Raw genomic sequence first — 18,418 nt, 5'->3', positions numbered from 1 at the left:
GGGTGCAGGTTGAAATGGGGAGAGAGAAGGGAGGGGAGGTGTGGGAGATGGGATTTGCAGGGCAGGTGGGGGTGGGGTGGGTTTCTGGGCTGGTATTTTTTTTTTTTTAAGGGTAAATTATTTTTTTGTCATGTAGCATAAATTTGATCGCCACGTCAACATAAATGTGGATCCCATATTTACCATGTCATCACTTAACAGATTTTCTAAATGATGTATGAAATTGAAATAAAATGATAAGTAAATATAGGAAATTTAAATGTTTAAAAAATGTTGTAAGAAATTGAAATCGACCCTAAACCTGATGGGGTAAAATGTAATTTACCTAAAAAAAAAAAAGGAACGTGACATTTTTTCGTTTGGCCAAATCATAAAGAAAATGTATAAGTTGATCACCAGTGAATACTAAGTATTACTGTTTCTATAAAAACGATAGTTGATTCACGAGACCAAGTCAATCACAGGCCAAAGCCATGAAAGCAAGATTACAGAGAAATGCAATCCTCGAGACAAGAAGGTCTACAATGAAATTGGGAGGACTTCCAATCCATTCACAACGGCTGCCAATATTTGGGCTATAACGACACATTATTGGCTTGGCGGCAAATATGGGCACACAAATCCTTAGTGATTGCAGGAAACAAAGTCATTCAAAGCTTCAACGATCTGAAGCGAATCTCTTTCAATCAAAACATCTCGAAAATCCCTCACCGCGGCCCAAACCTCACCTTCTTTCGCAGCCAAAGCATCTGCTTGCAAAGGATAAAATACATCATGGAAATTCCTGCATTATGGCGCCACAAAACTTCCAGCTTTTTTCCCTCACAATTAAACCCACTCCTCCGACTTTTCTTTCATTGATCCATGCTCCATTAAAATATAGCAGTCTAAAGAGATTCTAAGAAAAGATTTGGACTACTTGGATCTCACAGAAAATATGACATAAAACCGAGCGCAATAACGTTCTAAAATTTATATAGCCGACCCCACTTAGTAGGATAATATTTTATTGTTGTTGTTGTAGATTCTTACTCTTCTTTGTTGACGCTATATTAAAATTTCCAATTTTAAGGATAATTATACTTTTTCTGAACAGTCTGTTGTTTTCAATTTTTCTTGCACAGTGAATTTGGTATCTATAATTTTATTGTTTGTAAATTGTAGTCAATCCCTTTACTTGTAAACCTTATTCATATAAGATTGTTTCGTTGTACGTGCGAAAGGGATTATAAGAAGAAAAGCAAGGGAAAATGAAAGGAATGGGACAAATTTACATGCATTTTACTATCTTATTGTCAGACTTAGTGGAACTTCAAATTTCTTCACATAAAGAGGAACACAAGAAGACTTCAAAATCCTAAACGACGACTAAGGGAGAAAAAAACTCACGCCCTCATGAGAAGGGAATTTCAGAAATAATAGTGGGTAGGAAAATAGCGTCTTAATTATATAACTTTTTATTGTGGGTGGAATTACAAGAGGAGGATAATTAAGCTCAATTAGGCTAGTAGAAATGGGTTAGGCTGTGATGTGCGTCAAATTAACTGAAGCCGTCTACTATTGACTTTTTCTTTAAACAAACGATATTATCTACACTAAGGGGAAGGGGGTGGGCTAAGCCTCACAATGGGCTAGCAATAATGTGGTTCAAATTCGCCTTTGGCGAGAATCAAACCTAATCTCTCACTTACAAGTGAAGATGAATACCATTATATTGTAGTACTAAATGACATATGTCTACTGTTAACTTAAAAGATGCATTAGCTATATGGAGCCATAGGTTTGGCCTCATGTCCCTCCTGACATATTGTATTTTTTTTGTTTATCAATAAATTCTCCTCAAAGTCTCTTCCCATGATAGCAATGCTGGAGTGGAACAGACTTTACGGCCAAATTAAAAAAAAAACAAAAAAAAAATATGGAGCCATATATATTAGTACTCCCACCAAATTGCAAGTTAGGCTAAGATCCATAAAAAACAAGACACATTACATAATTTAAAACGTATTACTATAATGGAAAATAAATTGCGAATACGATATCTTATTGTTAGACTGTTTTTTCTATCGACCTCAATCACAGTTGAACGGTTAAAGAAGTACTTTAATTTCATAATAGTTCTGAAATTTTGCTTTGTCGGTTTAGAATTTGTCAGTACAATGATATTTTCTTAGTAGTGAGTTGACAACGATGTTAAGATGTCTGGTGTGTTCTTTCTTATCTTTCTTAGTGTTGTTTTCCAGATAATTATATCACATCAAAGCGTTATGGACCAACGTATGTAAACTTATCTATTCGAGTTTTAGTCAAGTTCCTTGTATAAGGACAAGGGCTAGAGAATCTCTTCAATTATTGAGTATTGCCTTAAGTACCCAACTCTAATTTTATAAAAGTAAATTAGCTACAGTTGATTGAACAAACTCTTGGACAAATGCTCCTTGTGCCTGAATCGATAACCATCCAAGAAACATGCCAAAAGATGTTTCTTTTGAAGAAGGAATCCCTAACCACCCATCATGTACATTGTAATCCATATTATATGAGTTATTCACTATGATTGAGGAGGAGATGTTAACTACATTTTCATTCAGACCTTCTCATTTTACTTTTTCATTTTTTTTTTATCCTACAGTGTTGCTTAGTGATAGAATCATCTGCTTTATAGATCACCATATGAAGATTAACTTTGCAAAAAGACAACTAAAATTTGTAAAGGTGAGCTAGAAAATAGAGTAGACGATTTATTAGATGAGGATTGACAAGACAATTTTAGATATAATTAATTTTTTCTTAAAATATTCTAAAAATAACGGTTTCAAAACATAATAAAACATTACATAATAAGAATAAGCATTGAAAAAATACAATGAGAAACTCTAAATGAGCACGTTGCTAAGAAAGAAAAAGAGGTTCGACTTTTGTTTCAAAGATTGCATCACAGTCCAAACCCACTTATCCTCTGACCTTTTGTTCTTTCAATCTTTTTTTTATAGATTGTACCATTAAAAAATGAAACAGGAAAAACTGAAGAAAGTAACAAACACCCACGTACACATTTTCTTCATCATTTTCAGGTAACTGTTTTCAAGGGATAAGACTGATAACAGGTATATTTATTGGAATTTGGAGTAGGGGCTAATATTCTGTTATATTTATAGGACTGATGGCGTAGTGATTACTCATATACTTTGAATGAAAGAGCTAGTTGGCTGAAATTGCAGTGGCTGCTGAACAATTATTGTGCGATCTGATCGCTGTAGCTATCTGACATGATCTCTCCGAGTACCATATTCAAGGGAATTGGCGGAAGTGTACGATTGCATCTCTGGTCAATTGAGAAAAAATTACACAATGGTAGCTCAATCAAGTCATGCGCTGGCCTATATCCCACTTATAAAGTTGAATGATTATACGTACTTCACATTATTTTGTTATATGCGCACGTTATTCTATTTGTATTATCTACATGCTTTATGTCATTACGTTTGTGATGATCAAGTTTCAGACTTGAAAATTTTTATTTGTGTTGTTCACGTGTTAAACTTGAAAATTCGTTACACATGGGTATGTTCAGAATAAATCCTATATTAATGAAAGGAAATATTTTGCATTATCTTATAATTGAGTTAAATTATTTCTGACAATTAATTTTGTAAGCAAATCTCAAATTTTTTCGTGATGATTGCACATTCATACAATTCCCTGCAAATGTGGACACAATCCCTGCAAATGTAGATAGGATAAACTTGTCATCAACTTTTTCATAAAAATGCGTGAAAAAATTAAGACAAGTGAGCTAAATGTGGAACATGATCCCTTCAGATCCAAATAAACTCAGTCTTCTGGACAAATGATCCGGGTTGTTGAAATTTGATACAACGGTTGTAAACAAGTGACCCTTATAAAAGTTATAATAATTGTAGTCATTTGATCAAATTTCAACGGTCCGGATCATTTGATCCTTAAGCTCAATTTATTTGAGTGCAAAGAGAATCCGGTACGGCTAAATGTAGATAGGATAAACTTATTATGAACCCTAAATTTTGTACATATATAAGTAGTATCAAATTAGGACAACAGGAGATCGTCTCATTCGGGTCCTCATCATGAAAAGTAGGTGACATAAAAAAATACGAAGAAAATATAAAAATAGTTACATAATTGAATTTTGAAAACCGGAGGTCATTATTAACGCTTTTAAAAAAGGAGTATGTACAACTCCGAATGCAAGAATGCATGATATATTTTAGAGTGCTTTTCTAAAAGCATAGCCATTATTCCTAGTTCCTTTTTATTATCGTCCCTAGTTTAGAGATCTATCTCCTACATGTTACATATATACGGTACAATGTTGGTATTGTAGGTAAAATAGTTTCTGAGATTGATAATTCATCAATTTCATCATTAAGATTTGAAATCGATAAAAGTGGTTCCTGAATTTACTCACCGTTAATCATTTTGGTTATTCCGTAAAAAATCTCTGTTAAATAAAGATCAAAATGACAAAAATACCCTTAATTTAATAAACAATGGGCCAGAATGATTTGATAAAATGAGAATATTTTTGTCATTTTGATCTTTATTTAACAGAGATTTTTCACGGAATACTAAATTGATTAATAGTGGACAAACTTAAGATCAATTTTATTGATTTTAAATCTTTAAAATTAAAGTTAGGAGTTATACACCATTTTAGTTGAAAAAACCTCCATCATCCTTTGACCTTACCCCTTTTGCGAGGATTCATTCACGCGAGGCAATTATAGGACAGAAGAATGCGTTGACTCCGGAACTTTCCTTCTACAATAGGATTAGGTGGGACACTCTGCATGTTCTCTGATTTTCTTTTATAAACTGAGTGATGTATATACTTTTTCTTTCATAGAACATTGTCCTTTACCATATATAAAGGATAAGTCAGGGAAAATTCTTATGGATAGCAAAAATATAACATACTTGACGTACCATTTTAGGTGTTATAATAAGAATGAATGATGTGATTAATATATTCCGGTTTTATAATTATATTAATAAGAAACAAGCTTTTGTGTTTTATTTGAGTGAAATAGTAACATAACATTGATCGTATTCTGAGTAGACCGAAAATTATTCACAAGAAAAAAATGAACTATATTGGTCCTTTTATTGCTGCATTTATTATTTTTAGTCATCTCACCACTAAAATAAAAACTAGTTACAGGTGTGTTGGTTATATCAATTGACTAGGATGATGAGTCAAGCTATTTGCACTCAACTTCAAATCCCTTTCACCGTAAGTTAGAATATTTAAAAATAGAATATGCCATTGTCAAAAAGAAAGAAAAAAAAATAAAAAAGAAAAATAAAAAAGAAAAATAAAAAAGACTAACTCTTAATTTAGCTCAACTAGCAAAAGTGCTTCATAACAAAAATGTAAGTGCTTCATACAAAAAGAGTCTCAATCGAACCCTCGCAGCGCTTTATGTAATGTAGGTTGTAGATGTTTTTTAAGACCCAGAAGCATTTTGAACTACGTTTCAAAAAGAAAACTTAAAAGCGCGAATATGCGTCCTATAAGCGCTTTTTAAGCAAGTGCTTCAAGAAATGCTTGGACTTTTAATAAATCTTTTGACTCGCAGCCCCAACTGCGGAGTTGAGGTCGGCGTGGCCTCCATATGAAAGCAATCCTAAACAAGCTCTTAATGTCATTCTTAAGACTGCCAACAACTATAGCAAGTATGTGTGTTACATCATATATAGGTCTTTGGCCAAAAAAATTGACATATCATAGATCGTAGTATAAAGGTTAACTAGCATACGTATTCATCGCAATTATTTAATTAAATAAACACATGTAATACGCAAAAATAAAAATCAGTGAAATGATAATGATGTGTCTAGTTAAAGGTTGTGTGCAAAAACTGAATTCTTCCTACTAATTGAGTGCAAGTTATCAAATATATATCTTTTTCATTATCTTAGACGTACGTACCATCTCTCTCGGTGGAAATGGAAATGGGTGAAAGATAAAAAGATGGAAGAGCAAGTGGTCCATTTCAAGTCCCACGCAAATTATTGGAATTAACTTCTTGTGATCATCATCTTGAAATGGGAAATTTATTAGGAGGGAAGCTAATCATCACCAAGAATACTAAAATTATAAATTTTTTAACGAAATGATGAGTAGTTTGTGAGGGTAATTTAAATGGTATGGTTATATAATAAATAATAAAAACGTTAATAGTATGCACATATCATTCTCAATTTATTGACACGATTACACCACGATCAAAACGTTATAGTAACGGTATACTCAGTAATATGTAAATTGTTCTCACTTTGTTGAGGCAAGTTTGGAAATGAGTGACAATTAATACACAAAATCTTGACGAAGGGGGATTTTCCTTAGAGCCCGGCCCTGCACTAGCTAAGGTTGTCATACTTTCTCTTTGTTGGAATTTTTCATTTATTTAATTAATTGCATGTGTTATTAAATGATGAGTAATGCTATTCATACCATGTTTTTGTATCATATTTTTATATCACCTTAGGTGACATCTGATGTAGATAGCCACATCATTTGAAAAATTTGCAAAACCCAAGGAGAGGAATAAGAAAGACTCCTTGTATACCACAATCATCATTTAATTAATTAGTTTTTCTTAATTATTAGTTTATTAAATAATGAATTAAATTTAAAAATCTGATTAATTCAAATGATGTAGCTGTCCACATCAAATGCTACCTAAGATGGTATGAAAATGTGGTACAAAAACATGGTAAGAATATCATTACTCTTAAATGACCCCAAGCACTTCCCAAACACTACTCACATGGCGTAACATGATTGGTGACTAACACATTTGGTCCCACTTTCGTCTATAAAAATGCGAGCTCTCCTACCCTTTCATGGGAATTTCAGTGAAACCTAAACATTTAAAACAATCATTCACTCTTTGGATCCAAAACCCACAAGCCTTTTTATTCTTTCTTTCTCTCTAAAAAGACAGCGAAAATATACTAATACCATGAATACAATCAAAATGAAAACAATTAGGCCTTGTTTGGCACTTTTCTCTCTTCTCATTCTTTCTTGCTTTGTAGCTCAAATCCATGGAAGCAAGCAATCAGAAGCTCTTTCACGGCTCTACAAGTCCAAATTGAAGAACGCCGCCCCCATCGACAAGAGCCCTTTCGTGGCGATTCTTCACGCAAACACAACAAAAACTCATACTCAAGAGGGATTGAAGGAGAAGGATAGGATCGATAAGTTGCCTGGACAACCCAACGTGAAGTTCTCTCAGTATGGCGGGTACGTTACGGTGGATAAAAAAGCCGGTCGTGCATTATTTTACTACTTAGTTGAAGCTGAGAAAGCTAAGGATTCTTCACCTCTTCTTCTATGGCTCAATGGAGGTAAGTTACTATCCTACTTGCAAATTGTAATGTCAAAGTCACCAGCTCAACTGATGGTGTTATAATTTGTCATTTGCTGCAAGTAGTAGGCGTGGTTGCGTGGTTGATTGTGATCTCTTTGTCAAAGTATACATTTTTTTACTTTATTGTAATTATTGGTAATTGATAGGAGTGAAAATATATGAAACGGTTCTACCAATATCCCAACAAAGTAGCACGTTTGAGTTTGGCTAAAATGGCTAGATCAATATGCTCATTTTTCTGAAGTCAAATTTTAATCTATTTTCTTATAATTTAAACAAATTTATGTAATATATCGCTTTTATAAAAATATAAAAACCGTATTGTGTATGGTACTAGCTACTCCAAGCTATCTTATCTTTCTGTGTTTTTCCACTCTATGAGTCTTTGTAGTTTACGACTCCTTTGGATGATGGTGGTTCCTAGTTTTCTTTGGCTGGATATGATTATTAAAAGAATAATATTTTATAGCCAATATTATACCCGTCAATTATATATTGATGATGCCCTAAACAATAATTTTCATCACCCAAAAGGTTAATTGTTAATCAGTTGCTTGTCCTGTAAATTTGCATTAATTGTCTTTAGGTTGACAACCACATATTGTATTGTGATAGTCTCACCAAAAACACATGGCTCACTGTTAATCGTTGATGTGTGTGAAATTTAATATAAAAATCACGTATGTCAACTAATGACAGTGATTCATGTACTTAATATTGTATCGGCCGTCCTTGATATTATTTTGACCATAATTTATTATCAACGATCAATTATGATCACCTTTTTATTTTCATTACAATTTATTTGTTCGAAACATTTCAACTTTCATTCACATTCCCCAGATGGCTAATCCTGCCACCCCTCTTTAATTTTCGGAAGGGGGCTGGGATTTAAATCCCAGACTTCACTCTTGTGGAGGATATCTCGGCGCTCATTCTGTTGATGAAGCTAATATGTCTCAGTTGGAAAATATACATAATTTAAATATGACGTTGAAAAAGTTTGTGATTGATAAGTTGATAACATGCAGCTCAATTATTTATCAGATAAATACAAATAGTTTTATTGTCCACATGCCAAATAATCATTTATTTACACAATTGGGTTAACCTATCCTTTCGACCATTAGTTTTTAATGATTTGGTATAAGACTGTTATGACTCACTCTTGCAATACACCAGTGTATGGAATGTCCTAGTATTTGAACTATTATATTGAGATTGTCACAGTTGAGTCATGCAAATTTAGCAGTTCAATGCACCGACTCATCTCATAGATCTGTGTAATATTGTAGAAGTTTCTTAGAAAACCATTGTAATTTAGTCTACAAACTTCCACTTGAATTCTGTGTTAATTGGATCCAGTGACATAAGTAATAGTTACTTTGATGACCTTTTTTAAAATTTATTGCCCACCAAATGGTACAAATTAAGTGATAATGTAATAAGGTTGCCATTGCTTAATATTTTCACAGGACCTGGTTGTTCTTCTCTTGCCTATGGAGCAATGCTCGAGCTTGGACCGTTCCGAATCCACAGCGATGGAAAAACACTTTACAGAAACAGATTTTCATGGAATCATGGTATTATAAATATGAAATAATTAACAGATATTAGCCTATCATTTTCAAAGTTTACAGAAATTACCTAATCTTTTTAATATGTTTTACTTTCCTTCAGCTGCCAATGTGTTGTTCCTTGAGTCTCCTGCTGGGGTGGGTTTTTCTTACTCAAATAGAACATCTGATTACGATGCAAGCGGGGATAGAAACACAGCTGCAGATAATTATGTATTTTTGGTGAATTGGTTGGAGAGGTTTCCTGAATACAAGGGCAGGAAGTTTTATATTTCTGGGGAAAGCTATGCAGGGCATTATGTACCTCAACTTGCACATACCATTCTCAACCATAATAAGAGGGCAAACAAGACCATTATCAACCTCAAGGGCATTATAGTATGTGCCTCTCTCTCTCTCTCTCTCTCTCTCTCTCTCTCTCTCTCTCTCTCTAAAATTGGGAAGTACAAATATATGGCAAATAGTAATTTTGCTTTACAAATAAGCAACATTGGGGGATGGGGCATCAATGCGGAACTGTGATTGAATCTCTTAATCAACTGATTGAGTTGCTTACAAATCACTGGAAAATAATTAAGTTTTAGATTAATTGGCAAGCACAATCTATAGCAAACAATTAGAACCTAGACTCCATGTGGTTCTATGTTCTTGGATTCTTGGTAGTTAGTGAAAGTTGTTAAAAGGCCATAGGAAAATGCTTGTATTGGAGTGATTGGTAGGTCCTAGCAAGTGTTGGCCAACTGGTGGTGCAAAATGGTAGGCTATTTGTCATCATATAATCCCTTTTATTATTGGTTTTCCATAATTCTTGGTCTGGTCATCATTTTTGTTTTTGATGGCTAGTGTGACACATGTTGTGGGCCCGTTGCCTAATTTTGGTGGGTGGGTGGAAAATCAGTTATTATATGATGCGAAAGTATTTTTGCACTCCTTTTTCACTACAAGTTCATGGTTATTTTATATATTTGTATTGAACAAATTAAAAAAGAATTAAGGATAAATAAATTTAATAGATGCATGCAACATGAGAAGGGGGTTGCGAAAATTATTTTCTTTTTTTTATATATGTGGAGCAATATGTTGGCTTCTCACTGTAATAGATGCGATTCATTATTGTATATACCATTCACATCAAGTTAATTTACTACCAATCTATTATTGTTATGATACCACACTTTTTATGTGAGACAATTAACTGTCACATAACGTTATTGATTCATTTATGTTATAGCACATGTATTAATTAGTGCTATATTCTAGGTCCATCAAATATATATTTACCTATTACAATATGTATATAGTAGCACCATTTGACGGTGTGATGGTCAATATCCAAAAACTTTGTCACCATGACATGTTAAAAGCACTGATGACAATGAAGCAGAACGTTTCACTAAAATTTTAGCAACATTGCAAATACCCTATCTCACTTATTTACTCAAAGCTTTCTTTGTTACATCTTGCAGATTGGGAATGCAGTTATCAATGATGAAACTGATTCAAAAGGAACGTACGACTACCTTGCGACCCATGCTATGATTTCAGATAAAACTGCAAACAATATAAACAAGTACTGTAACTTTGCAGCTAATGTCACCACTCAACCTAAGGAGTGCAATGATGCCACTGATGCTGCTGATAAAGATACCTACTACGTTGATATTTTTAACATCTATGCCCCTTTATGCTTGTCTACGAACCTCACTGCAAAACCCAAAAGGACTTCAGTAAGTTAAAACAAAACCCTAAATTTTACTGCATGTAGATATACGCAACACCTGCTAATTACCAAACGTAATCTTGCGGTAACATGTCGTGCAGATTTTCGAATTTGATCCGTGTAGTGAGTACTATGCATATGGTTATTTGAATCGGCCTGATGTTCAACAAGCTCTCCATGCCAATGTCACCAAACTGTCACACGACTGGGAACCATGTAGTGATATAATCACAAACTGGGGCGATAGCGCATCAACCGTACTACCTCTTTTACATGAGTTCCTGGATAATGGACTTCGAGTGTGGATTTTCAGGTGAAGTTTCGGCGTTTTCTTCTTCAATATATACTTGAGAAAAAGAAGGCCTTGCAGTTTTAGTGTTGGGGGGGGGTACAAACGATCTTATTTTTATGAAAATATTGAGTGCAGTGGCGACATTGATGGGAGGGTACCAGTGACTTCAACAAAGTATTCTATTGACAAGATGAATCTTGCAGTAAAGACTGAGTGGCATGCTTGGTTCCTTAGTGGAGAGGTAATTTCCGACGACATTTGGATTTTATTTTATTTTTTTCTACTCTTTCTTTGTTTCAGTAATTGAATTTTCAGAAGTCCTTCAAAGTCTTAATATTTATTTTGGATGTTCTATTTGTGTTGTTGAACAGGTTGGTGGGTACACACAAGTGTACGAGGGAGGCCTAACTTTTGCTACAGTGAGAGAGGCAGGGCATCAAGTTCCAAGTTATCAGCCTGCAAGAGGACTTTCTCTCATCAAGCACTTCCTTGATGGCACACCTCTTCCTGATACTACAGGATATTACTAACTAGCTAATTTCTTCAAATCTTTCTACCTATTCGACTGTCACTACCTTGTTATTAATATTTTTGGTCCACACAAGGTTAATTGATTTGTCAATCTCCTATTTGTAATTTATGGTTATTGAAATTAATAAAAGTTCACTGCAATTTTTTATCTCCTCTCGCTACACTAATGCCTCACATAGAAATATGACTTCTTAGATTAATTATTAAACAATACTACATATGATATATATAGGAGTACACCAAATCCCTATGACACCAAAAATTCTACAATAATTACAACTCCTCCCAGTCCCCACCACCAACCCTCACCACCATTGTTACCACAACCACCCTCTGCCACCATCATTGCCAACACCAATCACTCTCCACCACCACCACCACCACCACTCCAACTACTGTTACCCCCTCCTTACTCAGCTATTGTCACCACTCACATCCAACTACCACTATCATTGTCACCTACTATGATTTAGTGGTATTTCTCTTTACTTATAAGTGAGAGGTCTTATATTCAATTTATAATCATATTCCTTAATGTAAATATATTGCTGAAGATAGTTTAACCATAGACGGGAGATAAGTAGTTTCCTCTAAGGGAGAGATACATTGTCCTTGACTAAAATACATTACCAAGAACGTAGGCAATTAGCCAAATTAAATATCAGTCACATATTTATTATGTAGAAGAATGTAAAAACCAAATCATTTCAGCATCCAAATATCAAAATATGCATATTTTTGCCAATTTCCCCAAAAACATTCTCAAATCCTTTAAAATTCCAGAATTAAAAAAGCAAAAATCCCTTTGAATGTTTATATTTTTGTATAACGTTACTAAAATCAATTTACCGACGGATTACCAGCAAAGATGGATATCTCTCTCCCTGGCGACAAGAAGAGGTCGGGCAGAAGCTCAAGAACAAAAGCTCCGACTACACCACTCTCTCCAACACGAAATCCTTTGCACCATCTTCCCTTTCCTCGACTTCTTCAACCTCTCAAGTTCTGCCTTGTGCAAAATCTGGTACTCACTTTTTTCTTCGCCTTCTTACGGAATTTTGTAGGTAAACTTGAACTGGGGTTTTGTTGTTTTTAATGTAGGAGCACGATAATCAACAAGTCTAAGTTGCTCTAGGTATTTTACTGCAAGCATGGCAGATGGATCTTGCAGGTTCTAGCAATGGGTCTGGTGACTGTCAATGAGAAATCTTGGGAGGTTTTCCCGGAACTTTTGCCCTCAAGATAATTCCATCAGGAAGTACGAGCGTCATTGTCAATACATGCTACATAAATAAATAAGCATGTTTCATTGGAAAAACTTTGTCATGGTTGAATATTATCATATCAGAAACTGACATGTAGTCATAAGTTCATAACCAAAGACCATACCTCACGCAAATTGCACATCCCCCAGCTGCGCGAGCTGCTCCATGATATTCGGCCATTGGGTGCAGGCTTTACCATTCACAACAAATCCAAAATAAAAATCATCTGACGCCCTTTTAACGGCCGTCCCTTCACGCTGTCAACATTTGGGAAATGTTCTGATGGTAAGCTACTTTTAAGTCATTGATCCAAAGAATAAACTAGCTATCCTCCATAACCTACACACGCTACATGCTCCATGTCAGTGTCAAAGTCACAAGGTAATCCAAAAAAAATGGGGTAAGGTTCCCTCAATCTCTCTGCATGGATTGGGATATTAGTTAGAGTCCCACTCGAGTGTAAATCATCCTGGGAAAGCAGGAACAGAAACAGATCCTGGGAAAGCCGTAAACCCAACCAAAAAAAAAAAAAACCTACAGGAAGAGCAAGTCTCTATGCTTTTGCTGCCCAGTGAACCTAAGCTACGATTCAGCTGGTGGTTCGGGTACAACAGCAGAAAGATCAGCCCACAGAAGGCCACAGTATGGAACAAAAGCTGAGGTAAGATGAGCTGCAAGACGGTGACAACATTACTACAGAGTACAGACTACAAAGCTGAATTAAAGACCAGGTTGTGTTACCGTGTAACACCACCACCAAGTATATCATACTAAACACCCAAAATTTAACTTATAACAATCTAAACTTTCAATTACTTTCATGCAATGATCAAAACCCTAGATCAATAAGAAAATATCCTTAACCAAACTCAGAAACATAGACAACTACACCCTTATATGTTACTGATTTTAAGATTTTATAACTTCCTCATTGATTATGTTGGAAAATTTAAATTATTATTACTGAAAATATGACTTTAGCCGGTGGAACTTAATTTTCTCTACATAAAATCCGAAGTAAATTTTTTGCTCAAATAAAACTCATTGACTAGACTCCACATAAGCAAATTCATTAATTATGTTTGACTTTATCCATTTAAAAATTTTCGGATGCCTAAAACACTCTTGTTGAATGTTTAATGTACACAATTAATTCTATGCAAATTGAAAGGGAGAATTAATGATTTTACAAAAATAATATTTTGCATATAAATGTAGGGATTTGTTGGTTAGTTTGGCTCTCGAATTCTAATTTACCATTACAATGTGTCCATATTATATATAGGTAAATTATTGTACTTCAAAATATATAAAAGAAATTGTTGTCAAAGTAAAAATATATAAATTAAAGGAGATAAAAAAATTAATTTTAGGACAAAGAAAAAGAAAAGAACCAACTATAGGTAAATTATTTACATATACAGTCTAGATATCTGATTCACATAAAAAATGTAGGTAAATCACGTGTGCATAATTTACCTACTATTATTGAAATTTACCTACTTGCATAATTTACCTACTATTATATTAATTTACCTACTTGCTTAATTTAGGGAAAATGCCAACAAAACATGAGAATATTATTTGCATATATCACAAGTAAATTGCCAAAAGAAATATGATAATATTTTGTTTATATAATGTAGGTAAATTACAGACAATAGGGCGATATTATTTATATAGGTAAAGTAGAGACGCTTAACTATTATATATAAGGAGAATAATTACACCGAATAATAATGTAGTCATTATTTAAAGTAATGCACTAGATTCTTGTAGAAATTAAAAATAAATAAATAGAAAAAACGTCAGGATGATTAATTAGATTTTAAGGCCCTTGATTGAAGCTAATTTTCAAGTGTGGGTTGTGGCAAAAATTGTAAATAATTTGTATTAGTAGGTTACTTATATTCTTATGTGGCAATTTATTTGACTTTTGGGTTTTTGTTGGATGTTTAATTATATGTGGGTTTATGTTTAAAAATCATGATTTTTCAAGACCAATGTCTAATGAACCCTTATTATTATAATATTAAATTTATTAATTGAATGGAAATTAGAAGTGGAGCATTTTGGTAGAAAGGTGTCTATTCAAAAAGAGTTGCAACTTTTGACCCTTTATGAGTAGTCATATGTTTTCCAAAAAGGTATCCCAAATTTTATAAATAGGGAAGCTCCTATAATCATTTTATAACTTTTAATCATACATATAGTGCACTAAATATTAGAGTGTCACATTGAGTCCATATGAGAGAGTTTTCAACACATCGTGGTTGATGGAGCCTTGTGATTTGAAGTGCTACTATTACAAGAACGTGGTCATAGTATCTTGGGAGACAAGTGCTGACCAACCATGAGCACCATAGAGAGGCGTAAACTTGTCTTAAGAACAAAGTGTCTAACAATTGCCTCGACCATATTTCCAGGTTTTTCTAACCGTTATATTATGTTCATCTAACATTGGTTACTAATATACATGCATTACTTTGATATATAATTGCATGAATTATTTCTTAATTTTCTATGTGATTTTATATAGCAATTTAGACCGTACGTATTTTTTCAACATATTACAAATAACAAAAGATCTTCCAAATCCATCCATTCTCAGGCACTCTCACGTTCTCTCTCTCTCTCCCCTTCAATTTTAAAAACAAAAATAAAACATTCCACATACAATTTGTGTGCGGGCATATACTAGTTTAATTTAAGAGGATGAGGAGGCTAGGAGCAGCAAGCAAGCAAGTAGATTTCGCACTTTCTTTTCTTTCTTGTCGAACCAACCTTTTTTTTCTTATCTAAACTACGTATTAAAATAATTCACTTCGTCAACAAAAAGTTAATAAAATTACAATTATAACCTTTAATGCATAACCGAAAAGAAAAAAAATGAGAAAAGGAAAAGAATAGCTGCATTAAAGTAATTTTAAACAAATAATTTTTTTCTTTTTTTTCGTAAACCTCACAGCAATGTCACTCTCTCTCTCCATAACTGCCAAAAGAAATTTTCTACAAAACTCCTACTAAAAATAAAAAAAATAATAAATAAATTATATTTCCCACGCATAGAGTGTGTGACTTGCTAGTTTTCATCGGCGGTGGATGAAAAGAGAGCACAATGGTACAACCAAACTTAGTTAGTTCTCCTTCTTTTCTTTTCTTTTTTTTTTTTTTTTTTTTTTTGAAGGAAAACTAACGAAAATAATTTGAAAACTTTCAGTTTTAATGGCAAAATAAAAGGTGAATAGTACCATGATTGATTTTTTAGTGTAAAATGTGATTTTTCGTTAAAATAAACAATACTGTTAACTTTTCGTTAAAACTTCTTCTTTTTTTTTTTTTTTTTTTTTTTTTTTATCAATAAACCTAGTCAGTTCAGGCTCAGCTCAGTTGTGTGTATTTTATGAAAGAAGCTCGGTTGTGTTGTTCAATTATCTTTTGGTCGGACTCTCTCTCCCCTCTCTCTCATGTTATCTTTTGGGGGACTATCTCTCCCCTCTCTCTAATGTCGACGGTGCCGTACAATTCTCTCTCTCCCATCTCTCTGTGTGGTGTGCAGATCCTCTCGCCTCTCTCTCCCAAATTGCAGAATGGAAAAATAGCCCCAATCTTCTCTGCCCCAGAACCCTAGAAAATCCCTAATTCATCTGGGAAATAGAAAGGCCCAACCTTTTTCTCTTTTCTCTCTCCAGAATAACCTAGCAAAATCCCAATTCTAGAGCCAGAATCTTTTCCATCAAATCAAGTGATATTGCTTAGAATTTTGGGAGACAATTTCCCCTCCTCTCGTTGACATAGAATCCGAATCTGAAAAAAAATTTATTCGATTTTGCGAGGGAAAGAACAGTCATTTTTCCCTTCTTTTCTACGGGTGCTGCGTGCATTCCCTCCGCAACACCCAACAGCCAAAGCTGAATCGATTTTGCAGGCAAAGAATAGGCGCAGATGCAGGCAGCTATGGTTAGGGAACGACACTGTCGAAGGTTGTTCCACGGAGCAGAGAAAATAGAAAATAGGTAATATGCGCCTGTTTACAACACTTAGATATCATGGATTGGGGTTATTCCAGTTTAGGCAAGGTTCAAGGTTTAGTCAACGAGATATCGATGGACTGGGTTATGCCAGTTTAGGCAAGGTAAGGTATAAAGTTTAGTCAACGAGATATCATGGACTGGGTTATGCCAGTTTAGGGAAGGTAAGGTTTAAAGTTTTAGTCAAGGAGGGTATCTCACCAAATGAGTATTGACAATATGAAGAAGCGATATGTTAATGTCACACGCAGTTGATTTAATGTGAGGTTGAGTATTGACAATATGAAGAAGCGATTTAATGTGAGGTGAAGGGAAATCCGAAATTAAGGGCAGATGCGAGAACAACATTGATGTGATCAACTTGAATAAATTTAAGTAGTCATTTCGACAGTTAATAAGATTAACTTATTTGTTACAAGTGAAAAATGAGTTAGAATTCGATTTTGGACCTAACTTATGAAAGTGAAAGAAAAGGAATAAAAAAAAAATAGACAAGTACGTTTGACTTAATTCAAACCCTCGTCTCCCAATAGTTTAGAATAGATGGGAATATCGAAATCAAACTCAATAAAAACGCTATCATGGAATTTTATTTGTCGCTTGCGAGGAGCTCAATTGCCAGCAAGGCTCTTTCAGTAGTAGTTGAGTGTGTGCTTCTCTTTATACATCATACGATATGTTGAGACGTATAGTGGATTGAATAAGAAAAATGCGCCATCTACCAAGCAAATACAACATTTACTTGTTTTGGGTGATATTTTTTTTTTTTTGTGTTACCCCAAGTCTTGTTTTTTATTTTTTTTTTTATTTTAATTTTTTTTATTACATAAACGTAGAGAAAATAACATTACTAAATAATGCACATGAATTTTTAAATTGAATTAAATTTCGGCTGCTCATTACAAACTACACTGTAGCTTTTCACCTTGGATTTCAATCTATCTCCTTCATTCAATCAGCGCCCACATTTGCAAACCATCTTACTCAGTGGCTCTTCGGAAGACATGTGCAATCTTTGCTGGGTATGCCAAAAAACTGGTAATATCTTTCGCTCTTGATCTCTTATTTGGAATTATTTGCATGGGTGTTGTTGGTATTGAGTTACTGAAGCATGTCTTTCTGTTCATGAGCAAACAAATAATCTTTGATACGGATTTTGGGTCATTTCTCTTAAAATAATAGAAATTAAAATTAAAGTATTTAGTTAGTTTGACTTAGTTCATTAATATTAGTAGGATTTCAAATATGTCTTTTTGTTAGTGTTTGGAATATAAATATGAATGGCTTAAATTATGCTTGAAGAAATTAGAGTGTTTGTTATCAGTGTGTGACCAGAATAGCAGTGGTCTTAGAGGTGGTAAAACCAAGAATCATGACAATAAGTGTACCGGTAGTGGCTTTAGAGATTATAATCAAGGTTTCAGATATTATCCCTCCAAATCATGCTGCACCAGCTATTCTTGGATCACCACCACTGCAATGTCAAAATCATTCTCTTCCAACCATTTTTTGTCCAAGACAGGACATTACGCTGTTAATTGCTTTTATAAACATGGTCCTTAGTCTTTAGAACCATGAATCCTC

General features: G+C 34.0%; 1 protein-coding gene across 1 annotated transcript; it reads left to right on the top strand.

The window, feature by feature from the left end:
* The first annotated feature begins 6,890 nt into the window (after nucleotides 1–6,890).
* LOC137747533 (serine carboxypeptidase-like 40) lies at nucleotides 6,891–11,686 on the top strand. Its single transcript, XM_068487663.1, has 7 exons — nucleotides 6,891–7,395; nucleotides 8,894–9,001; nucleotides 9,099–9,373; nucleotides 10,462–10,722; nucleotides 10,817–11,028; nucleotides 11,143–11,248; nucleotides 11,379–11,686. Exons 1-7 carry the CDS (start codon nucleotides 7,008–7,010, stop codon nucleotides 11,535–11,537), a joined length of 1,509 nt encoding a protein of 502 aa, XP_068343764.1. The 5' UTR covers nucleotides 6,891–7,007; the 3' UTR covers nucleotides 11,538–11,686.
* The last annotated feature ends 6,732 nt before the right edge of the window (nucleotides 11,687–18,418 follow it).

The sequence above is a fragment of the Pyrus communis genome, chromosome 10 (assembly GCF_963583255.1).
Source record: "Pyrus communis chromosome 10, drPyrComm1.1, whole genome shotgun sequence".
NCBI lineage: Eukaryota > Viridiplantae > Streptophyta > Magnoliopsida > Rosales > Rosaceae > Pyrus > Pyrus communis.
Note: the sequence above shows the minus strand (reverse complement) of the source record. Positions and strands in the feature narration are given on the sequence as shown.

What these genes read in the sequence shown, in the direction of transcription:
- LOC137747533 (XM_068487663.1), top strand. Translation starts at nt 7,008, where the DNA reads ATGAATACAATCAAAATGAAAACAATTAGGCCTTGTTTGGCACTTTTC. An exon ending in TCAACCTCAAGGGCATTATA is followed by an intron (nt 9,374 to 10,461) that starts GTATGTGCCTCT and finishes TACATCTTGCAG; the next exon opens with ATTGGGAATGCAGTTATCAA. An exon ending in CTTCGAGTGTGGATTTTCAG is followed by an intron (nt 11,029 to 11,142) that starts GTGAAGTTTCGG and finishes TATTGAGTGCAG; the next exon opens with TGGCGACATTGATGGGAGGG.